Below are 22,641 nucleotides of genomic sequence, written 5' to 3' on the forward strand. Positions count from 1 at the left end.
ACTACAAGGTAACTTTGTGCAAGTCGCTTGAGCTGTGTCGGACTTAGTCTCCTCATTCAGAAAGCAAGGACAATAATTCCATCTCTTTCTTTGGACTATAAAGAGGATTATATGAGATAATGACTATAAAGCACTTAGCAGAGGGCCTGGAACTTAGTATACATTCAATAAATAAGAGGGGAAAATGCTTACAGTAATTTTAAAATATAGCCTCAAATCCTTTGATACTCCTTGCTTCCAAAGTGAGCTTAATCATCCCAAGTATGAACTAAACTTAGTAATTCACATCTAACGAAAAGACTGTGGCTATAGTAACAATATGTGATTTCTGAGGTTGAATCATAAAAGGCATCGTCAATTCCACCTTGTTCTCTCTCGGATGGCTTGATCTGGGGGAAGCCACCCACCATGTCGGGAGGACATTCAAACAGCCTGTGGAGAGGGCCACATTGGCAGGAAATGAGGTTTCCCCCCAACAGTGAGCAGCAGTTGCAAGTCACATGAACACATCATCTCAGAAGCAGATCCCCCAGCCCCAGTCAAGCCATCGGATGACAACAGCCCCAGCCGACATCCGACCACAACCACGTAGTGGCTCCTGAGCCAGACCACCCAGCTAAGCTGTTCCCAAATTCCTGATCCACAGAAACTATTAGATAATAAATATTTGTCATTGGTTTAAGCCACCAAATGTTAGAGTTTTTGTCCCACAGCAATATCCACTCCTCAGGAAGGCATGAATGAACACACATCATTCTGTAGACCAACCATGAAACCCTTTTTTTTTTTCCTCACAGTATCTGACAAGATTAACTTGTGTCTTATGGAACGCAATTTGGGAAATGCTGGTCCAGAACTTGACATTTTATAAAGCTTGTTCACACTTGTTATCTCATTTAATCATTTCAGCAACTGTGAAGCAGGTGCTGACTGTGATCTTTATTTTACCCAAGAGAAAACTTAGGCTCAAAAAGGTTAAGTGATTTGTCCAATTTATCATTCTAACTAATGCAATTGGTGGAACAAGAACTCAGACTCAAGTATTATGATTCCAAACTATATTTTTTTCTCTCATCTTTTCTCTGGTTTGACCAGAACAACCCAGGTTTTTGAAACCTGGGATAAGAATACTGACAGTCTAGGAGAGTCCCAGGGAGGGGGGCTGTGCAGTAGGCCATGCTCCCAGATGATCTGTATAATGAAATAGATGCTTCTCAAGCGGCTGGAGCTGTAGTGTTCCCTGACTTCTCAGAACAGGGGCCATGTCAACCGTGATAACAACATAATGCAGGTACACGGAGCCTTCACAATGCTCCAGGATGCTTTTGAGAGTTGGCATATATCACTTTATTTAACCCACATAATAAATCAGAGAAGTACAGGGTGTCATCATCTCCACCTTACATGTGAGGCTAAGTCACAGACAAATGAAGGTACTTGCCAAAATCCACCACTAGTAAGTGATACAGCTCAAACTGGGACCCAGGTGAACTAAGGATATCAAGCCATCAACATCTCAACCATCTCCTTTCCCATAAGAGTGGCAGAGCCAGTGCTAGAACCCAGATCCTTCCACCTTAAGCTCCAATCCTGTAGAGAGGGTAGCATCTAGTCCAGAAGCTAAGTTAAATAAATAGAACATACATTTAGTTCCACCAGGTTTCAAAGACGTATATGCTGAACCAGATATACCATAACTACTTCCCATATGGCCTCAAATTCCATCGAAAGAAATGAATGCCTTTGGCCCAAAGCAATATTCTCAACCAGTAGAATCTAGGAGTTGACCCAGGTTGGTTCATGGTTACAACGGATAACAACAGATTCCTCCAAATTTGCAGGCAAAAAGAAAAAAAAAATAAGTTAATGGATAGAATCTTTTCCTAAGCTTTTTCTCCCATCATTTTTTCTTAAACATTTGGACCCTGCTTCCTTATCTCATCTGATAAAGGTGACTAAATGTTCAATTGTCAAATATCACACCTGATACCAAGCATCTCTATTCAGACTGTCAGGCTCCTATTACACTAAATTTGGTAAGTTACACTAGTTGTCTTTATCCTGAGAAAATACTTGATATTCGGGGGATCTACAGGCATTCTTACACATAAGAAACTCACTTTCCTGGTATTAAAATTGTTTTTAGAAATACAAATTAGCATTTGGGGCCATTCTGCAAAGGTCACCATGACTTCCAGATTCCTATCACTTGGATAAATCTGCACTGTCTCTGTGGGCATCTCTTTTTAAATTGAAACACTACAAACACCCCTACATTGGGTAGATGAATAAAAAAAAAATGGGATCCTCTGCATAAGAGATAGCGACTGAGGTCAGAACTCTGTGGGAGGGCAGGTGAGGGGTGAGGAGGGGTAAAGGAAGGAAGGAAGAAGGAAGGGAGATGGGAATGAGGGAGGTAAAGTTCCCTATGATGATGTGGTTTACATATTGCAGCAGTTAACTCTCCAAATCCTATGTTTCACTACCAGTCTAGTCTCCTTCAAAGTTCCCTCTGTGGCAGGGGAGGAGTCAAGGAACCAAAGTTGGTAGTATAGAAAATGGAATCCCCTGAAATCTTACCTACCTACCCTTCCACCCCACCTCTTATGCCCATCCGTCCAGCCTCCTCGGCTCTGGGAGTGGAGGAGGAAGAGAACGCAATTCCCCCCAACCCCCTTGCCGATGGTTCTGGCACTCACCACCACCGCCACCCCGACCCTAAATGGAGGATTTGAAAGTCAGGTTTCATTTTCAATTCACAGTACTCAGTCCCAGACACTTCTGAGGGCAGAAAAAAAAAATCTCAAACTCTGTCTGCAAACCACAAATAAATGTTCTTGAAAGTAAAATATGAGGTTTTGTTTCTCCATGCTGGGTAACAGTAATGAGCCTAACTTACATAAACAGTTAAGTGTCCACTGACAAGACCACGAGGACCAGAGCCCAAAGGTGGATGAGGATGGTTCCTCTGACCACCGTAAAAAAAAAAAAAAAAAAAAATCTGCCAGTTGGGTGTAACTGACATTTAGGGAGATTCCAAAACCACGTCATGCAGAGCTGAGCCCCTGACTCTGTCTCTGTGTGCTTCATCTTGTAAGTGCCGTTTAGAACAGAATCTGAGTACAGCAGAAGCTTCTCCTTTTAATTCACCTTTATGCTTCAGCCAAGAAAGCTGTCCAAACTGAAACCTCCTAATTGGCTCTCAGTAAAATGGCTTCATTCTGTTTCATTAAACTCTTCTAATTCTCTATGGACTAAAAGTCACAATAAAATAAAATAAAACAAAATAAAATAAAATAAAATAAAATAATCCACTATCTCTATAACCTTTTTCTTGCCAACAGTGGGCCCCCAGTTCTGTGCCATAGGAGATACCCTTCACATCATATCGCAGGTGTGGTTGAAGTCTCCCAATTTGGGGCAAGATGCACCTTGTATTTTTTTAATGCATCTGACTTATGATGCTAATATACAGCCTGTTATGGACTGAACTGTGTCCCCTGCAAAATTCATATGTGGAAACCTTAACTACCAACATGACTGTATTGGAGATAGGGCCCTAAGGGGGTAATTAAGGTTAAATGAGGTTATGAGAGTGGGGCTCTAATTCAATAGCACTGTTGTCCTCTTTAGAAGGGGAAGCCACCAGAGTGCTGTCTCTCTACCTTGTGAGGGCACAGTGAGAAGGTGGCCACCTGCAACCCGAAGGAAGAGCTCTCATCAGACATCCACCCTGCCGGCACCCTGATCTTGCACTTCCAGTCTCCACAACTGTGAGAAAATAAATTTCCATTGTGCAAGCCACCCAGTCTATGGTGCTTTGTCAAGACAGCCTGAGGAGACTAAGAGCCAAGCACAGATGTTTTTGGAAACAGGGTGAAGTAGCAAAATCAACCTGTCTTGTCTTAATGCCACTCAGCGAACACTGGGATGGGCAAAAGAGCGGTGAAGCTCCCTCAGACACTGCTGGAAAAGAACCCCGAACCAAATCTTGGCCCAGACGATCTTTGGAACATTTTTTCTTTTTACTTTCTAGGATAATTGTGGTGATTTGGGCACATTTATTAATCCCATTTGGAACGCTGATCTCCTGAAAGTTGGATGCTAAATCAAAAATAGATGGCTTTCTTTCCAGCAAGTCTAAGCTATACAAATGTGTGTCTGGAAACACATTAGCAAAGATAGCACTCAAGTGACCTTGATGGCCATAAGAGACTGAAATTTTTTTTAGCCAGGACAGCGGAAGTGAAATCCAAGGGTCTTCAACTGAACTCACGGGATAGAGTGCCAGCCAGTTTATGGCCTGCAGAAAACAGCCAGTGACTACCGACTCACTGTTAGACTGAGAGCCTTTTTCCTCTAAATCTCTGAGACACTTCTGAATACACTTACGGGTAAGAGTCAATGAAAGCGTGTGGGATGGACAAAGACCCTGGAAGGGAGGAAGGCTTGAGGGAAATTGGCCTTGGCCTGAACTTTGAGGATCGAAAGGACTGGGTTGGCCCCCAGCTCTGCCTGTTTGCAGCCTTGGGCCTCTAAATAACTCATTTCCTCTTCAACAAACCTCAGGTTCCAATATCAACAAAAATAAGGTTGTTTCTAAAACAAATGAGATAACCTGTAAGAAGCGTTATGTAAACTGAAAAGCGCTAAACATGTACAAGATAGGCCTCTCTGGAATTCTGCATTCAGGTACTCACTAAAAACGCAGCTTTAAAAAAAAAAACAAAAAACTAAAAACAGCTCCTTGGGCATCTGGGTGACTCAATCGGTTGAGTGTCTGACTTTGGCTCAGGTCATGAGCTCATGGTTCGTGAGTTCTCATGCTTCGTGAGATCAAGCCACGCATTGGGCTCCATGCTGACAGCATGGAGCCTGCTTGGGATTTTCTCTCTGTCTCTCTCTGCCCCTCCCCCTCTCACGCTCTCTCTCTCAAAAATAAACAGACATTAAAAAAATAAAAATAATTAAAAAATTTAAAAACCCAGCTTCAGCTCTGAAGGTTTGCTTCTTTCTTAAGTGGATTTAAATACCTAAAAAGAGCTACTTGTCAATGGCTAACCTGAGCCGAATTTCTCATTGAATACCAACCATATCTTTGTCAGGCTACGTCACCACCCTGCCCCAGCCCCCACCACATCCCCATTCAGCCTTTTCACTCCTGGTGACAGGGAGAACAGGAGGAAACAGTCTGCTGGAGACTTTTCGAGAGATGGGAGTTTGCAACAAGTGGAAATGTCTGTGTCCTTTCCAATACCCCGTTATACAGAAATATTCTTCCTTTCTCCTTATTTGTACTTTGCCGCTTGTAGCTTAGAGGAGTCCTGGAATTTCCTTCACGCACGAAGACTTAGAGATCCTCTCCACTCCAACCCCCCAACCATCTACTCATTCAGCAAAAGTCACTGAGTGTCTACTAGGTGCCAGGCTCTTCCTGGGGCACTGGGGACATGACAGTAACAAGACAGGGCAAGTTCCTGTTCATGAAGTTCATACGCTAGTGAGGGAGGCTGGCATCAAATGAGACACATGAGTAAGAGGCTTTCGGACAATGACCAGTGCCGGGAAGACAACTGAATGGGCGACATAGTAGAAAGTGACAAGGCTGGGGAATGAGAGGGGAGGTCTTCAGATGGGACAAGGGAGCCCTTGCTAAAAAGGTGACCTTTGAGCTGACATTCAAAGGTGGAAAGGAGCCAGCCACATGAAAATGCGTTCTAAGCAGTGGAAAGTGCAAGTCCCTGAGACAGGACCAAGTTTGATCTCTTTGAGGAACAAAAGGAAGCCAATGGCCCCAAGGTCAGATCGAAGGAGAGGGTTGAAGAGATAGGGTCAAAGAGGCCATGTCAATGGTCCCTTTGCACATGGGAGGGGCAATGAGAAGAAGTGAAATGAGCAGCCCAAAGTCACACAGCTAATTATTGCTACAGCTTATTCTAGAACCTAATTCTTTTGCCTCCAAATCCAGGGTTTTTTTACACCATATTGACCTGCTTGCCTTGAGGTGTGGGAATATTGTGTGCTGATCTTAATGCTTTTTAAAACCCCTTAAGATACATAAAAGCGGGGCACCTGGGTGGCTCAGTCGGTTAAGCGTCCGACTCTTGATTTCGGCTCAGGTCATGCTCTCGTGGTCGTGAGATCCAGACGAGGCTCTGTGCTGAGCGTGGAGCTTGCCTGGGATTCTCTCTCTGCTCCTCCCCCACTTGCACGCGCTCTCTCTCTCTCTCTCTCTCTCTCTCTCTCTCAAAATAAATAAACATTAAAAAATATACATAAAAGCAGCAAGCCAATCCCAGTTTTCAGCAAAAAACCAACAGGTGATCCCAGTGATTTAAAATGCACATAAGTTTGGGGCGCCTGGGTGGCTCAGTCGGTTGAGCGTCTGACTTCGGCTCAGGTCATGACCTCGCGGTCCGTGAGTTTGAGCCCCGAATCAGGCTCTGTGCCGACAGCTCGGAGCCTGGAGCCTGCTTCGGATTCTGTGTCTCCCTCTCTCTCTCTCTGCCCTTCCCCCACTCATGCTCTGTCTCTCTCTCTCTCTGTCAAAAATAAACGTTAAAAAAATTAATAAAAAATAAAGAAATAAAATGTACATAAGTTCTCCTACAAAAGCCAGACTTGGTGCCATTCAACTTTTTCTGAGGTCCTACACAAGCAGTAACTATTTGTCATAGGCTTAGCTTTACAAATATGGAGGAAGGCCACAGCTCACCGGAGAATAATCATTTTACATTTAGGTCTTCGTTTTGCACCTAAACCTCTTGACAGTGCTTTGCTTAATTCACGCAAGGGCAATCAAAACCAATCTGCTCTCAATCCGCCTTCATTCTGTGCTATTAAATTGTCAGGTAATGGGGCTGTAAGGAAAACATCATAATTACAACCTCCTTCCACAATCTGTGAGCACCTCCACCTGAAGGTTCGAATCTGTTAATACTCACAACCTACAGTCTGTGGAAGTGTCCCTCTCCTTTTCTGTTATAATGCTAGGTTCCCCTTCATCTCTGCCCTGCTAAAATACACTTGGTCTGCGTAAGCCCCGACTTCCAAAGAACAGACCCAAAGTCTGTCCAGTGGCCAGTGACTGGCCCACCAGAGGTAGAGGCGGAGATTCTATTTGGCTAGATGGGCTAATGGAGCAAGGACTGAGTAGGAAAGGCATTCTTCTTCCTCTCCCTCCCCCTCCTCTTCCTTCTTCTTCTCTTTCTCCTTACAATGAGCTTCTCCAGCCCCTGAGCTCTGGGAGCCTCACCAGACAAGAGCCAGAGGTCCCAACAACTTAAGACATAGACTCAAAGAATGTATAAGGACCTCTGTTCTTGGGGCGCCTGGGGGGCTCAGTCAGTTAAGCGTCCAACTTCAGCTCAGGTCATGATCTCACGGTCTGTGAGTTCCAGCCTCGTGTCAGGGTCTGTGCTGACAGCTCAGAGCCTGGAGGCTGCTTCAGATTCTGTGTCTCCCTCTCTCTCTGCCCCACCCTCCTCGTGCTCTGTCTGTCTCTCTCTCCCAAGAATAAACATTAAAAATTTCAAAAAAAAAAAACAAAAAGGACCCCTGTTCTAGTCCAACAGCACCACACACTACCTGTGTGATCTTGGGTAAGTTACTCAACCTCTCTGTTCTTTAGTTCCCCCACCTGCAAAATTAGGCCAGTATCTTCTTAAGTTTAAATAAGAGCAAATAACATTCTTCTAGTTAAATTGTAACAAATTAGTTAATAATAAACTATTTTTTAATGTGTGTAGAGCACATGGTTCCATACAGGTGTGAGATATACCACCCTCACTCCCTTACTCTCTTCCTGCCTCCACCTCCTGGCTAGAAAAGACTACTGCCACGCCCACCTGCAAGAACGATCGTTCATGAAGTCAGAGCATCTTACTGGAAGGTAGTTCAGTGGCACCCTGATGGCCATCAAGTGGGGCCAATACCACCGCAGAAGTATATCATGAGAATAATTGCATGAAATAATGTGCATGAAACACCTGCATGCAATGATGTCTCATTAAATGTTGGTCTTTTTATTGGAGTCTTTTCATTTTTAGCACCATCCGTTGTGACTGTAGATGCTACTTGTGCACTTCTCCACTGTTGTCAGGCTGTAACATGTTGGATTCATCTGTGTTTATCACTGTCATATGTAGAGAGAGAGAATGACGATTATCCAGAAACGTATTCTCAAAACCAAGGCAAGCTTCACAGCCCTCCATCCCGACCAGAGTTCCCTGAAGATGTCAGTATGATCGTTTAGACAGCTGCCCACCTGACACACCTCAGGGACATCTCCCAGTCAACAAGTTTCAGACTGAACGTTCGAGCTTTCCTGCAAGACTGGTCCTGCCCTCGCTGTCTTCCCGGTTCTTCCAATGACTCCACCTCCACGCTGCATTCACACAAAACCTGTTGATTTTCTTTCTGCCTTCCAGAGCTCCCTACCCCATCCACTTTTCCATTACCACAGCCACTACCCTGGTCCCTGTCACCATGGTGTCAGGTCCCTAACATTCACCCGAGCCACACAGCGCTTGTTTGGAAACGGAGTTCAGACCATACCTCTTCTCAGCTTGAAACCTTTCAGGGGCTTAAGATAAAGACAACACTCCTGTCCCCACCCCACAATCCTACCCTACCTACAACAACATGAGGCTGTTGGGGTCTGACACTATGGATCCACCAGCCACACCTCAAAAACACATGCTCTCTTGCTCTCCACGCTAGCCATGGAAACTGCCTTTCACTTCCTCAGATACACATGTTCCTTCTGCCGCAGGGCCTTTGCACTTGCTGTTTCCTCTTCTGTGTCGGTTCACCTCCTCGGTAGCCAATTAAGCCCTACATATCTTCCAGGTCTCAGTACAAGGGTCTGACTACCTTCCCTGACTGCTCACCTTCCCTGGTCCTTGTCAATCTCTTCTACACTTTCTTAAAACCCTGATGCACTCCTTCATGGAATGTACATAAACATACAATTAGGCACTCTTCTGTGCATTGACTGATTTAGGTCTACGTCCCTCACTATAAAGTCCAAGAAGACTTGTTCTATACTATTCTGACTATATCTCCAGGGACAGCATTTGCTAAGTAGTGGGCATTCAATAAATATGTTTTGCAGGGACCAAAATAAAATTTAAAAAAAACAAAAAACAAAAAAACAATGCGTACTTTCCAGAGATCAACAGACAAAAACTGGGTTGGGTTTGGGTTGTATTAAGGTGTAACAGCTTCAGTGTTGAAAACAGGCAACACATCTTCACTCGTGAATAGCCAGTCGGCTTATAATACATTTACTCAACAAATAAGTGGGTTTCTGCTTTTCTGGTCTGGAGAAAAGAATAAATGCCCTCGCAAAAACAAACAAACAAAAACAACCAAAAAAATATTAAACGCACATACACACATCAGATAAACAAATTTCAACCCAACACACACAGAGTTGTTGCCTAACCCAACCCAGCTTCAGAGGAGGCTGGGAGAAATGATAAAACGCATTCCTGCGAAAACCGGACACTCGGTTGCAACTTGTTCTGCTCGCCTGGCAGTCATTCAAGAGGGGCCTTAACATCTGTATGCTAATTACAGACACGGTGGTCGACGCTAGGCACACACAAATCTGTCTTGGTCGCTCTCTTTTGCGCCAAGGGAACGCTGTGCAACATTCATTAGAGCTTGTAGACCACACTGCTGCTCAGGCGGACACGCTGCGCGCCCCCTCCCCAGCCCTTGCCAGCCCCACCCTTCTCGCAAACCCCTTCCCCCTCCCACTTCTAGTCCTGTCTGAGCCAAACTAGCTGTCTGGTTTGGTAATAAGATTGAGAGAAGACTCGGAAGGCCCTGGGGGCTCCATTATGCCCTGTGCCTTAGGAGAAGGGCCACCTCCAGGGACCGGTGCTGCAGATCCGAGCCTCACTTGCTGCCAGGAAACCTTTCCCACCGAGGACACCCTGAGCAGGCTGCGCAGCTCCAGATCCAGGGGGAGGCACCCCACCCATCTGCCAGAGAGACAAAGATCACCAGAAACAAAGGACACACACACACAGACACGCACACACAAAGTCAAAAGCAAATACCGACACTTGGTGTGAATTCAAGCCAAAGAGCCGGCTTGGTGTATCTTTAAATAGGTTTTGAGACAATCCAGGAGGGACAATGATTATGTGGTAATGACAGGCACTATCTGGGTTTGGAGCCCACGCTGCCTCCGCCCTCCTCCCACCCGCGCTGCGGTTCCCAGGCGCATTTTCCAGCCTCAGGACACACGCTGCCGGGAGCAAGAGTGCTTCCACTCACGGAAGCGCGCGCGCGCAGGAGGTGGAGGCAGGACGAGGGCCGCCCAAGTAGGAAATACCAACCTTTCGGATCCCAGTTCACCTGTTTTCTTGGAGTCTCGATTGGAAATTTCATGGCTCCGTTGCCCAGAAGGGGAGGAGATGAAAAGAATCGAAATAATAATAAAGTCCTCAAGCTTTACACGCCTCGGTACGGCAGTCCAACAAAACAATCTCCAAGGATGGGGGAGCCTTGGACTGGCTCGTGGAGGAACCCCGGAGAAAGATAAGTGGAAAAGACTGGCTAAGGAGACACTGGAAACGGCTTAGGTGTTGGCACCGGCGGAAGGGTGGCCAGCTGCAGCCCCCTGGGTGAAAGGAAAAGTAAGACTGGCGAGGGGTGGATGGAGAGGGAGGCTCGGGAAGATAAAAGAGCCAAGCTGCTTCCCAAACGCGGGGGCGGCAGGTGGGGGGGCTGAGCAGCCGGAGGGCCGGCGCGAGGGAGAAACCCACTGCAGTGTCACTCCAGCCCCCGAAGGCGTGTGCGCACACACTCCCGCACACACTCACTCGCCCGGGCGCGCGCTCCGGCGGGCACGTCAGCCTCGCTCGGCCGCGCACCGCGCACACGCCCCACCCCGGCCGCGGCTCCTAGCCTCCCCCCGCCCCGGGCGACGCCCCCCACTCCCCACCCCCCGAAAGCCATTGGACGGAGGGGTGGCGCGGCACCCGGGGAGCGCGCGGCGAGGGCGACCCTCCCCGAAGCGCGCCGCGGACGCCGCGCCACGGCGGGAGAGCGCGCGGGGCCACGGCGGCGCGCGGGGCTCCCGGCGCCCGGGCGGGAGCGGCGGCCGGCGGCGGACTTGCCCGCGGGGCGGCGGCGGCGGGCGCGGCGCGGCGGCCGGAAGCCGCGGCGGGGCGGGGAGCGGGCGCCGGGCGCGCCGCTACTTACTGGCTCGGCCGGCCGGCGGGCGGGCAGGCGTGGAGGCAGCCGCGGCGCGCTCGGTGGAGTTGCAGCCGGAGACACGCTTGGCTGCCTGGAAGGCGCAGCAGGAGGCGGAGGGAGGGCCTCGGCCGCCCCGCCGCAGACCTCCGCCTCGGGGGTGACCTCTTGCCACCCTGGGCGCGCACACACACACCTTTTTTTTTTTTTTTTTCCTCACTTCATTTTTTCACTCCAGTCCCCCGCCCCGCGCCCGGTTCTCCCGCCTGCGCCCCGAACCCGCGTCCCCAGCGCACTCGAAAGAGGCCGGTGCCAGCCATGAGCCTTTTGTTCTGGGACCGCTCCGCGTTGGCCGCGCTCTCCCCACCCGGAGAAGCTCGCTCCCCAGGCGCAGCCCGGTCCCTTCCCCAGCTACCTGCAGCCCGGCTGGGGCCGCTTGCTCGGAGGCGGGGGAGGCGGCTGGAGAGAGACGCCACGACCCCAGAGGAAACTGGAGTTGCCAAGACCTAGCGGCCCCGGGAGCCCGGGGGCCCAGCCCGGGCAAGTGCAAAGGAACCCCACACATGTTCCCGGAAAGAGGCTGAACCTGGCGCCTCTCCCCTACCCCAGCTCTCACTGAAGCCGCACAGGGGCTTTCCGTGAGGCCTCGATCTCCAGAAGAGCCAGGTGGTGCTGAAATGCTCTCGAACGGGCCACTCGAAGTACCAATATGAATGATGCTTACAAATTATTTCGGCTCCTAGCAACAGAGACTTGCACTTAGTAGATGTTCAAGAAACACTCGCTAAATGAAGGCATGAGCTGCATGAAGTAGTGTTGGACAGAAAGTAGTTTAAATTCCTGTCCATTCACTGTCCACTCGACCTGTATCTTAAGCCCCTTCTACGTGCCATCACTGTGCTAGGTGCTGACCGTGTGGCAGAGACCGGCACAGGTATGGACCTTGCTTCCGTGGGTCTTACTGTCGAGTGCCCACGAGGTCCGGTTAGATTTGTCGTTGCCCTTAATTATGAACAAGAAAGTGACTACCAGGCTCATTCCCAAGACTGCCTGCTACGGTCCTGAACCCCTACGTTGGCAGTTGCCACTCTAGGGCACCTTGAGGCCTCTGGGAGCCCTGTTTCAGCAGCGTCCTTCCCATCCCCTGCAGTCACATCCAGGTTTCTGAGTCCCAGGGCAAGATCCACAGAGGTCCACTGTCATCTGTGGGAAGGGCTGGTAAGTGCTTTGTCACTGACTCTGCAGGCTGCTGGGACTGGACTCCTGAGTTCAATGCAGACCCCATCCAGGCAAACCTGGTCCCAGTCTGATGGCAATACTCTGACCCCTCAGCCCTTTGGGAAGACACAGGTTCCCAAGGCACTTAACAGCCACCTTCTCTGGGAGTCCATTTCCACACTTTGTTTCCCTCTACGAGAAGTGCAGGAGGATGGATGAGACACGGAAATCAGACAAACAAGGAATTTCTGCTTCTCCAGCCATGACCCCAGAAAAATTCTGTCCCAAAACCCAAAGTGAGCTGCTTCTAAGCTCCTGAAACAGCCTTCAGAGGTTCACTCTGCTCTCTCCTTAACTGCTCACAGGCAGGAGGGCCCGAGCCCAGTCACTGCAATGCAATATTTTTCCCTGCATCTGAGTCAGAGAGAGGTGCCCCCAGAGAAAGATACCCTCTCCCCCAAAGCCTCTGAGAATAGGGAAGAAAGACTGAAATGTATCAAATGGCCCCTCACAGCCTCATACTTCTCTGTATTTATCTTCCCTGTGTCATGTTGAAGAAGCTCTAACCAGCCTCATTTTACAGATGAGAAGATCAAGGCCCAGAGAGGTAAAGGAACACACCCAAGGTCACAACACGGAGATTCTAACCCAAGGGAGCTCATCTGGCCCCTGCACCGATAAATCTGACCCTGAAGCCCTCAGATAGGATCTTTGGGTCATGAAGATCTAAATACTCTATTATCTAGGATCCCAGCCCTTCCTCCTTTGTGAAATGAATTGGGCTACCCTGCTGCCCTGAGGTCTACATCAGGGAATTAGTTTAATATCCAAGGCAAATTCCCCTGGCGCAAAATGTAGCCCTAGGGTGCATCATTCAGTCAATCAACAAACACGTATTGAGCAGGTCTTATGGATGAGACAGACTGGAGATTTCCCTCAGAAGTTTCATGGGGCCCTGGGAGAACCTTGCCCCAGAAAGGCATCAGCAGGACCGTTATTTGGAGGCTTAGGCAGGTTTCAGATGGACCTGCTGGGGTGAAGGAGTAGGATCAGGGGTCTGAAGTGCCTGATGTGGGTTGAAGACTTGTGGGTTGAAGTCACAGGCCCTTAGGATCTCTCTGCTAATTCACCGCCCCCCCCCACCCCACACCCCAACCTCTGGGGCTTTCTCTTTCCTCCACTTTCACTCTCCCTTCTCAGTATGTGGACAACACAAATGGGGGAGGGGTCCACCAAAAATTAAGTAAATAAGTAAGTCAGTAATGCCAGCACAACCTCCCCAAATGCGCCTGACACCAAGCCCCGCTCCTAAAGTGCGTATGTGGAAAGGGCTGTAGGGGCTGGAGGGTGTAAAGGAAGAGCCCCACCCCCCCCGCAAGAAAAACAACTTAGCACATTAACCCTTTGTGTTTCTGCAACCCCCTTCCACCGCCGCCGATTCTTCCCCTTGGTTATTACGCACTAGATTCCACTTACCCCAAGGAGGAAAGAAGCGAACTGTCTAGAGAAAAAACATCCAAAACAGATGCCGCGCGGAGCGGTTCCCTCTCCCTCTGTGCCGCCGCAACTTCCATGGCTATTGCTGCGGGCGGGTTAAGTCTGGTGGAGAGAGACCGCCTCGGGTTCCTGCGGCAGGAAAACAAAGCATCGTGGCGCAAAGTCTGCCCGCACTGGCCAGGCCCCGCCAGCAGCCCCGGGCCGGCGGCGGCCGCGTCCTGGGCGCATTCGGTGGCAGAGGGCGCAGATCCCCGCCGGGGAAGCGTCGCAGCGGGTCGCCCCGGCCTCTGCAGCTCAGAACCTGCAATAGTTGTCGCACCACTTTAACGATTGCCTGGTGGCCGGGCGCGGGAGGGCTGGGGGAAGCCGGAAAACCCCAGTCACCTCCCGCGAGGAAGTTTTCCGAGAGTTGGTGGCTTTGCTACCCCCTCCTCACGCCGCAGTCCGGGATGGGTGTGAGAGCCGAGGGGTGCTGCCTGCCGCTTTGGGGAGTCGGTCTCTCGGGGATTGGAGGGGGGGGGGGCGATGGCAAAGAACATCTCAGCCGGAGAAGAGTTGAACACGGATTCCGGGGTGAGACCGGAGAACGTCCTGGACAGAGAATCGCAGGGAGTGATGAAGCAGCTTGGGGAATCCTGCCTGGTGCCGGCTTGGCAAACAGACGCGGGAGGACAGATCTGATTAGACTCCACTTTGAACTCACGAATACCAGAATGAATTCACTAATCTGCTTTGAATTGTTCCCCTTTGGTTTCATCATTTCTCCCTGAAGTCCAGAAGAAATCCCCACCTTCCAAGATCTTCCCCAGCCCCCCCCCCCCCCGGAAGACATCTCCAGGTCTCCTTCTCCAAAGAACTGCAGAGAAGTTTCCGTGTCCTTCTGTGAGGATACCCCCCCAACACACACACACACACACACACACACACACACACACGCACACGCACACGCACCCTGTGGATACCCACTCTGGTAGAACTAACAAGGTTATGCGTTCAAGTTAACTTGAATCTCTCCTCCCAAAAATGTTTCCCCCAGTGAAGTTTCCACTTTGTTCTAAGCATTTAATCACGCCTACATTTGGCTTCATGTCCCAACCAGCATCTGCAAAAACACACCCTTAAATATATGTTGCTGTAATCTCAGATTCTGCTTTTGGCTTGGAAAAGCTGGAGTCACATCAGTAGCTAAAGGGCAGAGGGTATCATATGTCATACTGCTCAATAGCAAACTCTGTGTGCTAAACCCTGAAGATTTATTTTGGTGACTCAAACCTCTGATTGCGGATTAATGAAGACAGCATATTATGAACTCCAAACAAGTTGTACTTAAAGCATCACGCTGACGAGCATGTTTCATAACTAGGAACTGCTTTCCTCTTCCCTTGTAAGTTTCTGTATTTTAAATTTTGGTCCTTAAGAAAATATTGAGTTCCCATAAGGCACCATGCCCCACGTTTTACCAAAAATGCACACACCTATAATCCTGCTTTCTTTAAAACACGTTTTAAGGTGATTCCCTCTCTCTGGGTTACTGCCAAAACATAATCCCACATAATTTTTCTGAGATGACGCTGAAATTTTTTGGTTTTCCCCTCAACTTTTTATTCTTAAAATTTCTGAACACGCAGAACAGTTATAGGTGTTTGGTAAAAACCAGGATGCTGTCAAAGATTGCATTTGTTTGTTATTTCTAGTGTATTTTATTCCAGAAAAGTCCCTTCATTTTTTTTTTTAATGGCATTGACTTTTTTTTTAAGAATCCAAATTCATTTGCTTTCTGGTAATGTTTATGTCAGGATGTAGCTAAACATAAGTCAACTTACTGACCACGGCAGGTCAGTGAAAGAACTCAATACCTTCTGTAAATTCAGTGTCCATGACAATATCCATGGGAGAGAACACAGTTGTATCCCTGCTTTCTCACGTTTCTCCCCTAGACTTAGTCCTAGCCTTAGTTGAAGAACTTATCTCTGTTTCTCATCCCCCAAAAGGCCATGGTTCAGGGAGGAATGAATGAGTGCTTTCACATATGTACACCAAGTAGACAGGCACATATGGTATTTTACTAAATTTAAAAACAAGAATTCAGCAAGGTTACAACCATAACAAATGAGCCCAGATTTTTGTATCATTCTAGGAACATTTTAACTGGAACCAAAATGTTAAAGCGCATACAAGTCATACATGTTCTCTACAACCTATTTATTTATGGTGAGTCTCATGCCAAAGCCTTTCAGCTTACAAAGAGTTGAAAATCTTTTAGAGGGACCCTACTTTCCCAACATATTGACAGATGCTTCTCTCAGGAAGCCAATGAAAGGCGTGGGAAAGTCTGACCGATAGAAAAGGTTTGGCTCAGGATGGGGTGGGACACAGTCTCAGTGTCCAATGGGAAGGTTTAAAATATATTTACTTCATTTTTGCTCTTTTATAGCAAATATTTGTTTGGCTGAAAATGGTTACAACAGGGGCGCCTTGGATGGCTCACTCGGTTGAGCATCCAACTTCGGCTCAGGTCATGATCTCATAGATAGGGAGTCAAGCCCCACATCAGTCTCTGTGCTGACAGCTCAGAGCCTGGAGCCTGTTTCAGATTCTGTGTCTCCCTCTCTCTCTGCCCCTCCCCCATTCTCACTCTGTGTCTCTCCCTCTCTCTCAAAAATAAAATAAACATTTTTTTAAAAATGGTTTTTAGGGGCGCCTGGGTGGCGCAGTCGGTTGAGCGTCCGACTTCAGCCAGGTCACTATCTCGCGGTCCGTGAGTTCGAGCCCCGCGTCAGGCTCTGGGCTGATGGCTCAGAGCCTGGAGCCTGTTTCTGATTCTGTGTCTCCCTCTCTCTCTGCCCCTCCCCGGTTCATGCTCTGTCTCTCTCTGTCCCAAAAATAAACAAATGTTGAAAAAAAAATTTTTTTTAATGGTTTTTAATTAAAAAAAAAAAAGAAAATGGTTAGAACAAATTTAGTGTGAGAACTTTCCTCTCCTACGAATAATGCATCTAAGTGTTTGCTGAATCATAGAAGGAGATTTGGAAGAGGTCATTTCAAGATACTTCCTGGTTCAATTTTCTACTTCTAAATCGGGTTCCAATTGAAATGACCATTGAAGAATAGTAAATACATCTAATGAAAGACATTTCAAACCCTGTATTCAAGGGCTCTTTTTAAGTTTAAGAAACTCTGCTACGGTCAAAGTTTTTCTTACTTCCAGTCTAAATCTCTGCCTTCTTTAAATTTTTCAATACTTATATGAAGAGAATGATGCCCTTTCAGTTACTTTTATATATTAGAGATGAAATTGTCCAATGCCTTCTTCTTCGTGTAATTTCATGTAACTTCAGGTAACTTCATCTACCCTTCTACCAGTATATACACGAATTTGGCCAACTCATACTTTTCTTAATAGTATCTTTGGGGTTTTTTTGCAAGATTTTATTTTTTTTTAATTTTTTAAATGTTTTTATTAATTTTTGAGACAGAGAGAGACAGAGCATGAGCAGGGGAGGGGCAGAGAGAGGGGGAGACACAGAATCCGAAGCAGGCTCCAAGCTCTGAGCTGTCAGCACAGAGCCTGACACAGGGCTCGAACTCATGGACTGTGAGATCATGACCTGAGCCGAAGTCGGACGCTTAACCGACTGAGCCACCCAGGCGCCCCTTGCAAGATTTTATTTTTAAGTAATCTCTACACCCAACCTGGAGCTAGAACTCACCACGCTGAGATCAAGAGTTGCATGCTCCACCAAACAAGCCAGCCAGGCACCCCACTTAAAAGCATCTTTTTTACTACAAATTTCAGAGACGAGCATCAATGTCTCTCTAAGCCTTGGAGCACCTAAGTGTCTCAGTCAGTTAAGCGTCTGACTTTGTCTCAGGTCATGATCTCCTGGCTTGTGGGTTTGAGTCCCATGTCGGGCTCCACGCTGACAGTATGGAACCTGCTTGGAATTCCCTCTCTCTCCCTCTCTTTCTGCCCCCCTCCCCAACTCACGCTTTCCCTCTCTCTCTCTCTCTCAAAATAAATAAACTTCTTTAAAAATTTTTTAAATCTGTCTAAGCCTTACTGAGTTTCCCCGTCTATAAAATAAGGATAAGTAATAAGTACAAAGTATTCGGCCAACTTACACGTATTTTAGCCAGCCATCCTCTTCAGTAGGAAGTACAACCACGCAGGGGAATTTGCGAGGCTTCACTCAGTTTCTTCATCTACACAATGGGGTACTAAATGTCTGGCTAGTTTTACCTCTAGGGTTGCTTAAGGAGACAATAGATATGAAAGTACTTTGTAAACTATGCAGACATTTACAAATGTACGGGATCATTCTTAGTACGTAATCCATCAGACTGTTCTTACCCTGCCAGGCACATAGCAAGCACTTGTTAAAATTACCCCATTTATTTCTCATAATAATCCTAGGAGATGGTTACTATTATCATCCTGACTTCACTTAAAACAAAACCTGACATGTATTAGGCACCTACATATTTGTTAAGGGGGAAACTGGAGCTCAGAGGGGACAACCGTTTGTCTAAGTAAACATGGCTAGTTCGGAATGGCAGTAGAACTCAAACCAGGCCCCCATTCATCTCTAGATCAAATTACCATTCGTTACCCAGAGCTAATCACATAAAGTTATCTTGATCTCTGGAGTAGTCAGTTTCACTCAAAATGGTAGCCTAAACTATCTCTATCCTTTTCCCATTGCATTGACATCGCCCTATGCTTTGGGGTTCTTTATATTCTCCCCCCTTAAAGTGACTATGAATCTTAGGCCATCAGGCATCATCAAACAGATAAAAGAAGTATTGGGGAAAAGGTGTAGGAAAGGAGGTGGGATAACCTTTGTTATTGTCCCTGAAGTCACACCAAACCATACCAAACATGTGGCCATCTTGAAGTAGTTAGTCAGATAAACAGCCTTGTTGAAATTACTTTGATCCTTCCAGGTCTTACCCACTTCTGCACAACCACATTATGTTGCTAGGTCTGCTGGTCGATTAATAATGCTGATTATGGAAAGAGGATCTCCTTCCAGTTTACGTAATACTTTTATATTTAGATTCTGATACTGTGTTTTAAAAATAGCCATATAAAGTTCCTGATACATATTGAAATATTGATCCACTCAGACCTGCAAAATAATTACTGATCTGTACCATCCTTTTCATCAGGAATCAAAGTTAAGCTTTGATTTTAGCTTAGGAGTCTTATTATATCTTTTATGGAAGGTAATTCTTTTTCATTTCTTTCTAAATATGGGGCATAATTCTTCAAAAAGAGTTTCCAAAGAGCCATATCCCTGGATTCCATAAAGTTCTAAGTGACTGTAACCTTCAGTTAGAAAGAACCCAACATTTTTAGAAAACCACCATCAATTACTATCCCGCCATCCATTGGACCAAAGTAAAATCTTGGCTCATCAGAACTCACTGAATTAAATCTGCCCTCAGCAACATCTTGGAAGGGTCAAAGACTATATTTGCTAGTATATACATAAGGTCGCTGCCAGTCTAGATGGCCACTGCTATCCTGTATGATAATATAAACAAAGTTCCTGCTAGCCTAAATGACTATTAGTGAGGGAGGCTTTTTCCTCCCTCCAGTGGAAAAAGCACCATGGCACTGCCTTGATTTGTAGACAGTGCCTTTGTTCAAGTCAGAGGACACTCCTTGGGAATGCAGAGTCAGGTGGGGGAGGACATACTGATATCAGGAAGCACAGCACTGTGTCAAAAACTTGGAATGGACCTCAGCCCCCATTCGTCCCCTCAGCTTGGTGCAATGCAGAAACTTCATAACTGTATGTTCTGGCCCCTTACATAAGATATGTAGATGGATATATTGAGCAGGAGTATATGATGGGTTCCAATTATTCAAGGTCAATTTTGGGGAAAAAAATATTTAGTACTGTATACCATACATGAATTCAAATTAACTTTAAAGTACTTTATTACTATTTATTTATTCATATATATAATTATTATGTTTATCATTTCCAGACATGTTCAGGTTTTCTTGTTTTCCTTATTTTTCTCAGTTAGTAGAAGATCAAACTATCATAGCTCTTCAACATCCTAGCCATGTTCTTTCATGAAATCTATACCATTTGGCTTGAACTTCATATTACAGTGATGCCTCCACTGCTTTTGTGCCATGAATGATGGAAATAATAAATTTAATTCTAAAATATTAATGTTAAATATGTTTAATTATAAAATATCACCTTCTACTTCTGACCAACTGCGTAAGTTGTTATTGTATTAGGAAAACTCCTGGGGTACCTGACTGGCTCAGTCAGTAGATCACAGGGCTCTCAATCTCAGGGTTAGGAGTTCAAGCCCCACACTGGGCATGGAGCCTACTTTTAGAAAACTAAAAATAAAATAGATGTTAAAAAATAGAAAAACTACTGAGAGGATGTGAAATTTACAGAGATTTTTTGCTCTCTTCTACTTTATCCCTAGGAGATAGCATCACCTACTATTTTCTGTCTTTGATGCTGAGACTTTTATTTGTAATGCAGGCACATTGAAGATAGAGTGTCTTTTCTGGCAGATAGAATTTTTAAAGTTGACATCAGAGAGCTCGTTTATTAAATTTTATATTCAAAAGGAGATAACTGGAAGCTAGAGCATTTGTCCATTTTTCTTCCCTTTCTCCATGCAAAGCTACAGATTCTTACAATGTTTATACTGGCAGTGATCCCCAGTCCGTCGAACAAAGATGCAATTGCTTTAGAAAGTCTGAGCTTATTCCAGTGAGAAAGTTGAATCATAGAATGTAATCATTAGTAGAACGAACGTCAGACATCATGTATAAGAGCTTTCCAAACTTTCCTGGTAACAAAAAAAAGATTACATGGTCCAAATGCTTCTTCTGGAGATCCTGTTTCAATGGACCGAAGACGGTTGTCCGGGGATTTACTCCTTTAACAAGAGCCCCAAGTGGTTCTTTCACACAAAGTCCGTCACTGGAGGGGCACCTGGGTGGCTCAGTCGGTTAAGCCTCCCACTTAAGCTCAGGTCATGATCTCACAGTTCGTGAGTTCGAGCCCCATGTTGGTCTCTGTGCTGACAGCTCAGAGACTGGAGCCTGCTTCAGATATTCTCTCTCTCTCTCTCTCTCTCTCTCTCTCTCTCTCAAAATAAATAAATATTTTAAAAAATTCAAAGTCTGGCATGGAGCCTGTAGCTTTACAGATTCAGCAATGGAGTTCTAAGAGGTAAGGTGACTTTCCCAAGGCCAAACAGCTGATCTGTGACAGAGTCAGAACTGGAACAGAAATATCCTGATAGGCCTCAAGCCTTCAGAAAATGGAATACCATGTTTGAGAAACATTTTCAAACATAGTGGACAGTGTGGCTTATGGGGGTAAAAAAGCAAAGGTGCATAACCAGAAATTTTAGTTATCTGAAACTCCTTGTTTCAGATGCAGCCTGGTTATTTGAGCACTTATGACACTCTTGTCCTTTATTTGCTGAACACATTCCTCCAACCCTTTCTCTGATTGGACTCATATGCTTGAATATGGCTAATGGGGCTCCCCTCAGTAACTTTGTACCTACCACCACCTCTGTCTTCTTCATTGCCCTCCTTAAAACTTTTATCAAACCTGACACATCTCCCCTGATTCACACTGCAAAATTCCTTCTCATGCCATTAATTCTATCATCTTTCCATTTTGTTGTCTCTTTTTGCATCTAACTCTGGTGCATGCTTATTCACATGAATGTTACACTTTTTGCATATAGGACAGCCGTCCAACTGGAAAGACCACCATGATAGAGACTAGAACTACCAATTCCTAGCCCCAGTCTTGCTGTTAATAAACTGTGTGATCTTGAGCAAGTCACTTAGCCTTTCTGAGCTGTTGTTCAAAGAAAGGGTTAAACTCTGGGATTCTGAGTCCTCTCTTTCTGTGTCTGCCCTATCTCTTTCAGAGAGAAAGGAACTATCTTTTCTAATTTATTTTTCTCTTTGCACTGGGCCTATTTTTATAAAGCTACATAGAGTGCTCATTCATTCAATAAATGCTGACACTTCCTTCCTTGGTCTAGTTTGACTTTCCTCCTCCCATCACAGATGGTGTATGAGCCACATATCTGATCACAGCTGACCTTTGTTTTTGGTAAGGACTAGATTTTTCAAAAATAGTACAAACTGTGTGTCTTTCCAATGTCACTATTCCTTTTCATGAAATGGCACATCCTGTTCCTTGGCTCTCCATATTTTCCATTAAAGCAAAACATTATTTCCACATGTCCCTTTTGCCTTACAGGTTCTTTTTTAATTTTAAGTATAGCATTCCTGATTTTTGAGTTGATCATATAATTTATTTATATCCCTGATGCGGATCTTAAAGAGGTCTGCTCACCTCTTTCTTTAAAATTTCCATTTGTAATTAGGTCTCTGTTCAGCTGTGGCTTGGATCATGCTCACTCATGTTTTTTTTTTAATTTTTTTAATGTTTATTTACTTTTGAGAGACAGAGATAGACAGAGCATGAGCAGGAGGAGGACAGAGAGAGAGGGAGACACAGAATCCGAGGCGGGCTCCAGGTTCCGAGTGTCAGCACAGAGCAGGGTTCAAACTCATGAACCGTGAGATCATGACCTGAGCCAAAGTTGGACACTCAATTGACTGAGCCCCCCAGGTGCCCCCACTTATGTTTGAAGATACTTGGTCTCCAATCACAATTGTAAGCACATTTATCTGTT

At 46.2% G+C, this 22,641-nt stretch overlaps 1 protein-coding gene across 1 annotated transcript in view; it reads right to left on the minus strand.

Moving 5' to 3' along the window:
- Positions 1–10,404, minus strand: part of KCNK10 (potassium two pore domain channel subfamily K member 10) — a 123,721-nt gene extending 113,317 nt beyond the window's left edge. The window contains exon 1 of the mRNA XM_047862432.1: positions 10,353–10,404. Within this exon, the coding sequence (XP_047718388.1) occupies positions 10,353–10,404 (52 nt within the window). The remainder of the gene's footprint in view (positions 1–10,352) is intronic.
- Between the last annotated feature and the right edge of the window lie 12,237 nt (positions 10,405–22,641).

Source organism: Prionailurus viverrinus, chromosome B3 (genome assembly GCF_022837055.1).
Source record: "Prionailurus viverrinus isolate Anna chromosome B3, UM_Priviv_1.0, whole genome shotgun sequence".
In the NCBI taxonomy this organism is placed as follows: domain Eukaryota; kingdom Metazoa; phylum Chordata; class Mammalia; order Carnivora; family Felidae; genus Prionailurus; species Prionailurus viverrinus.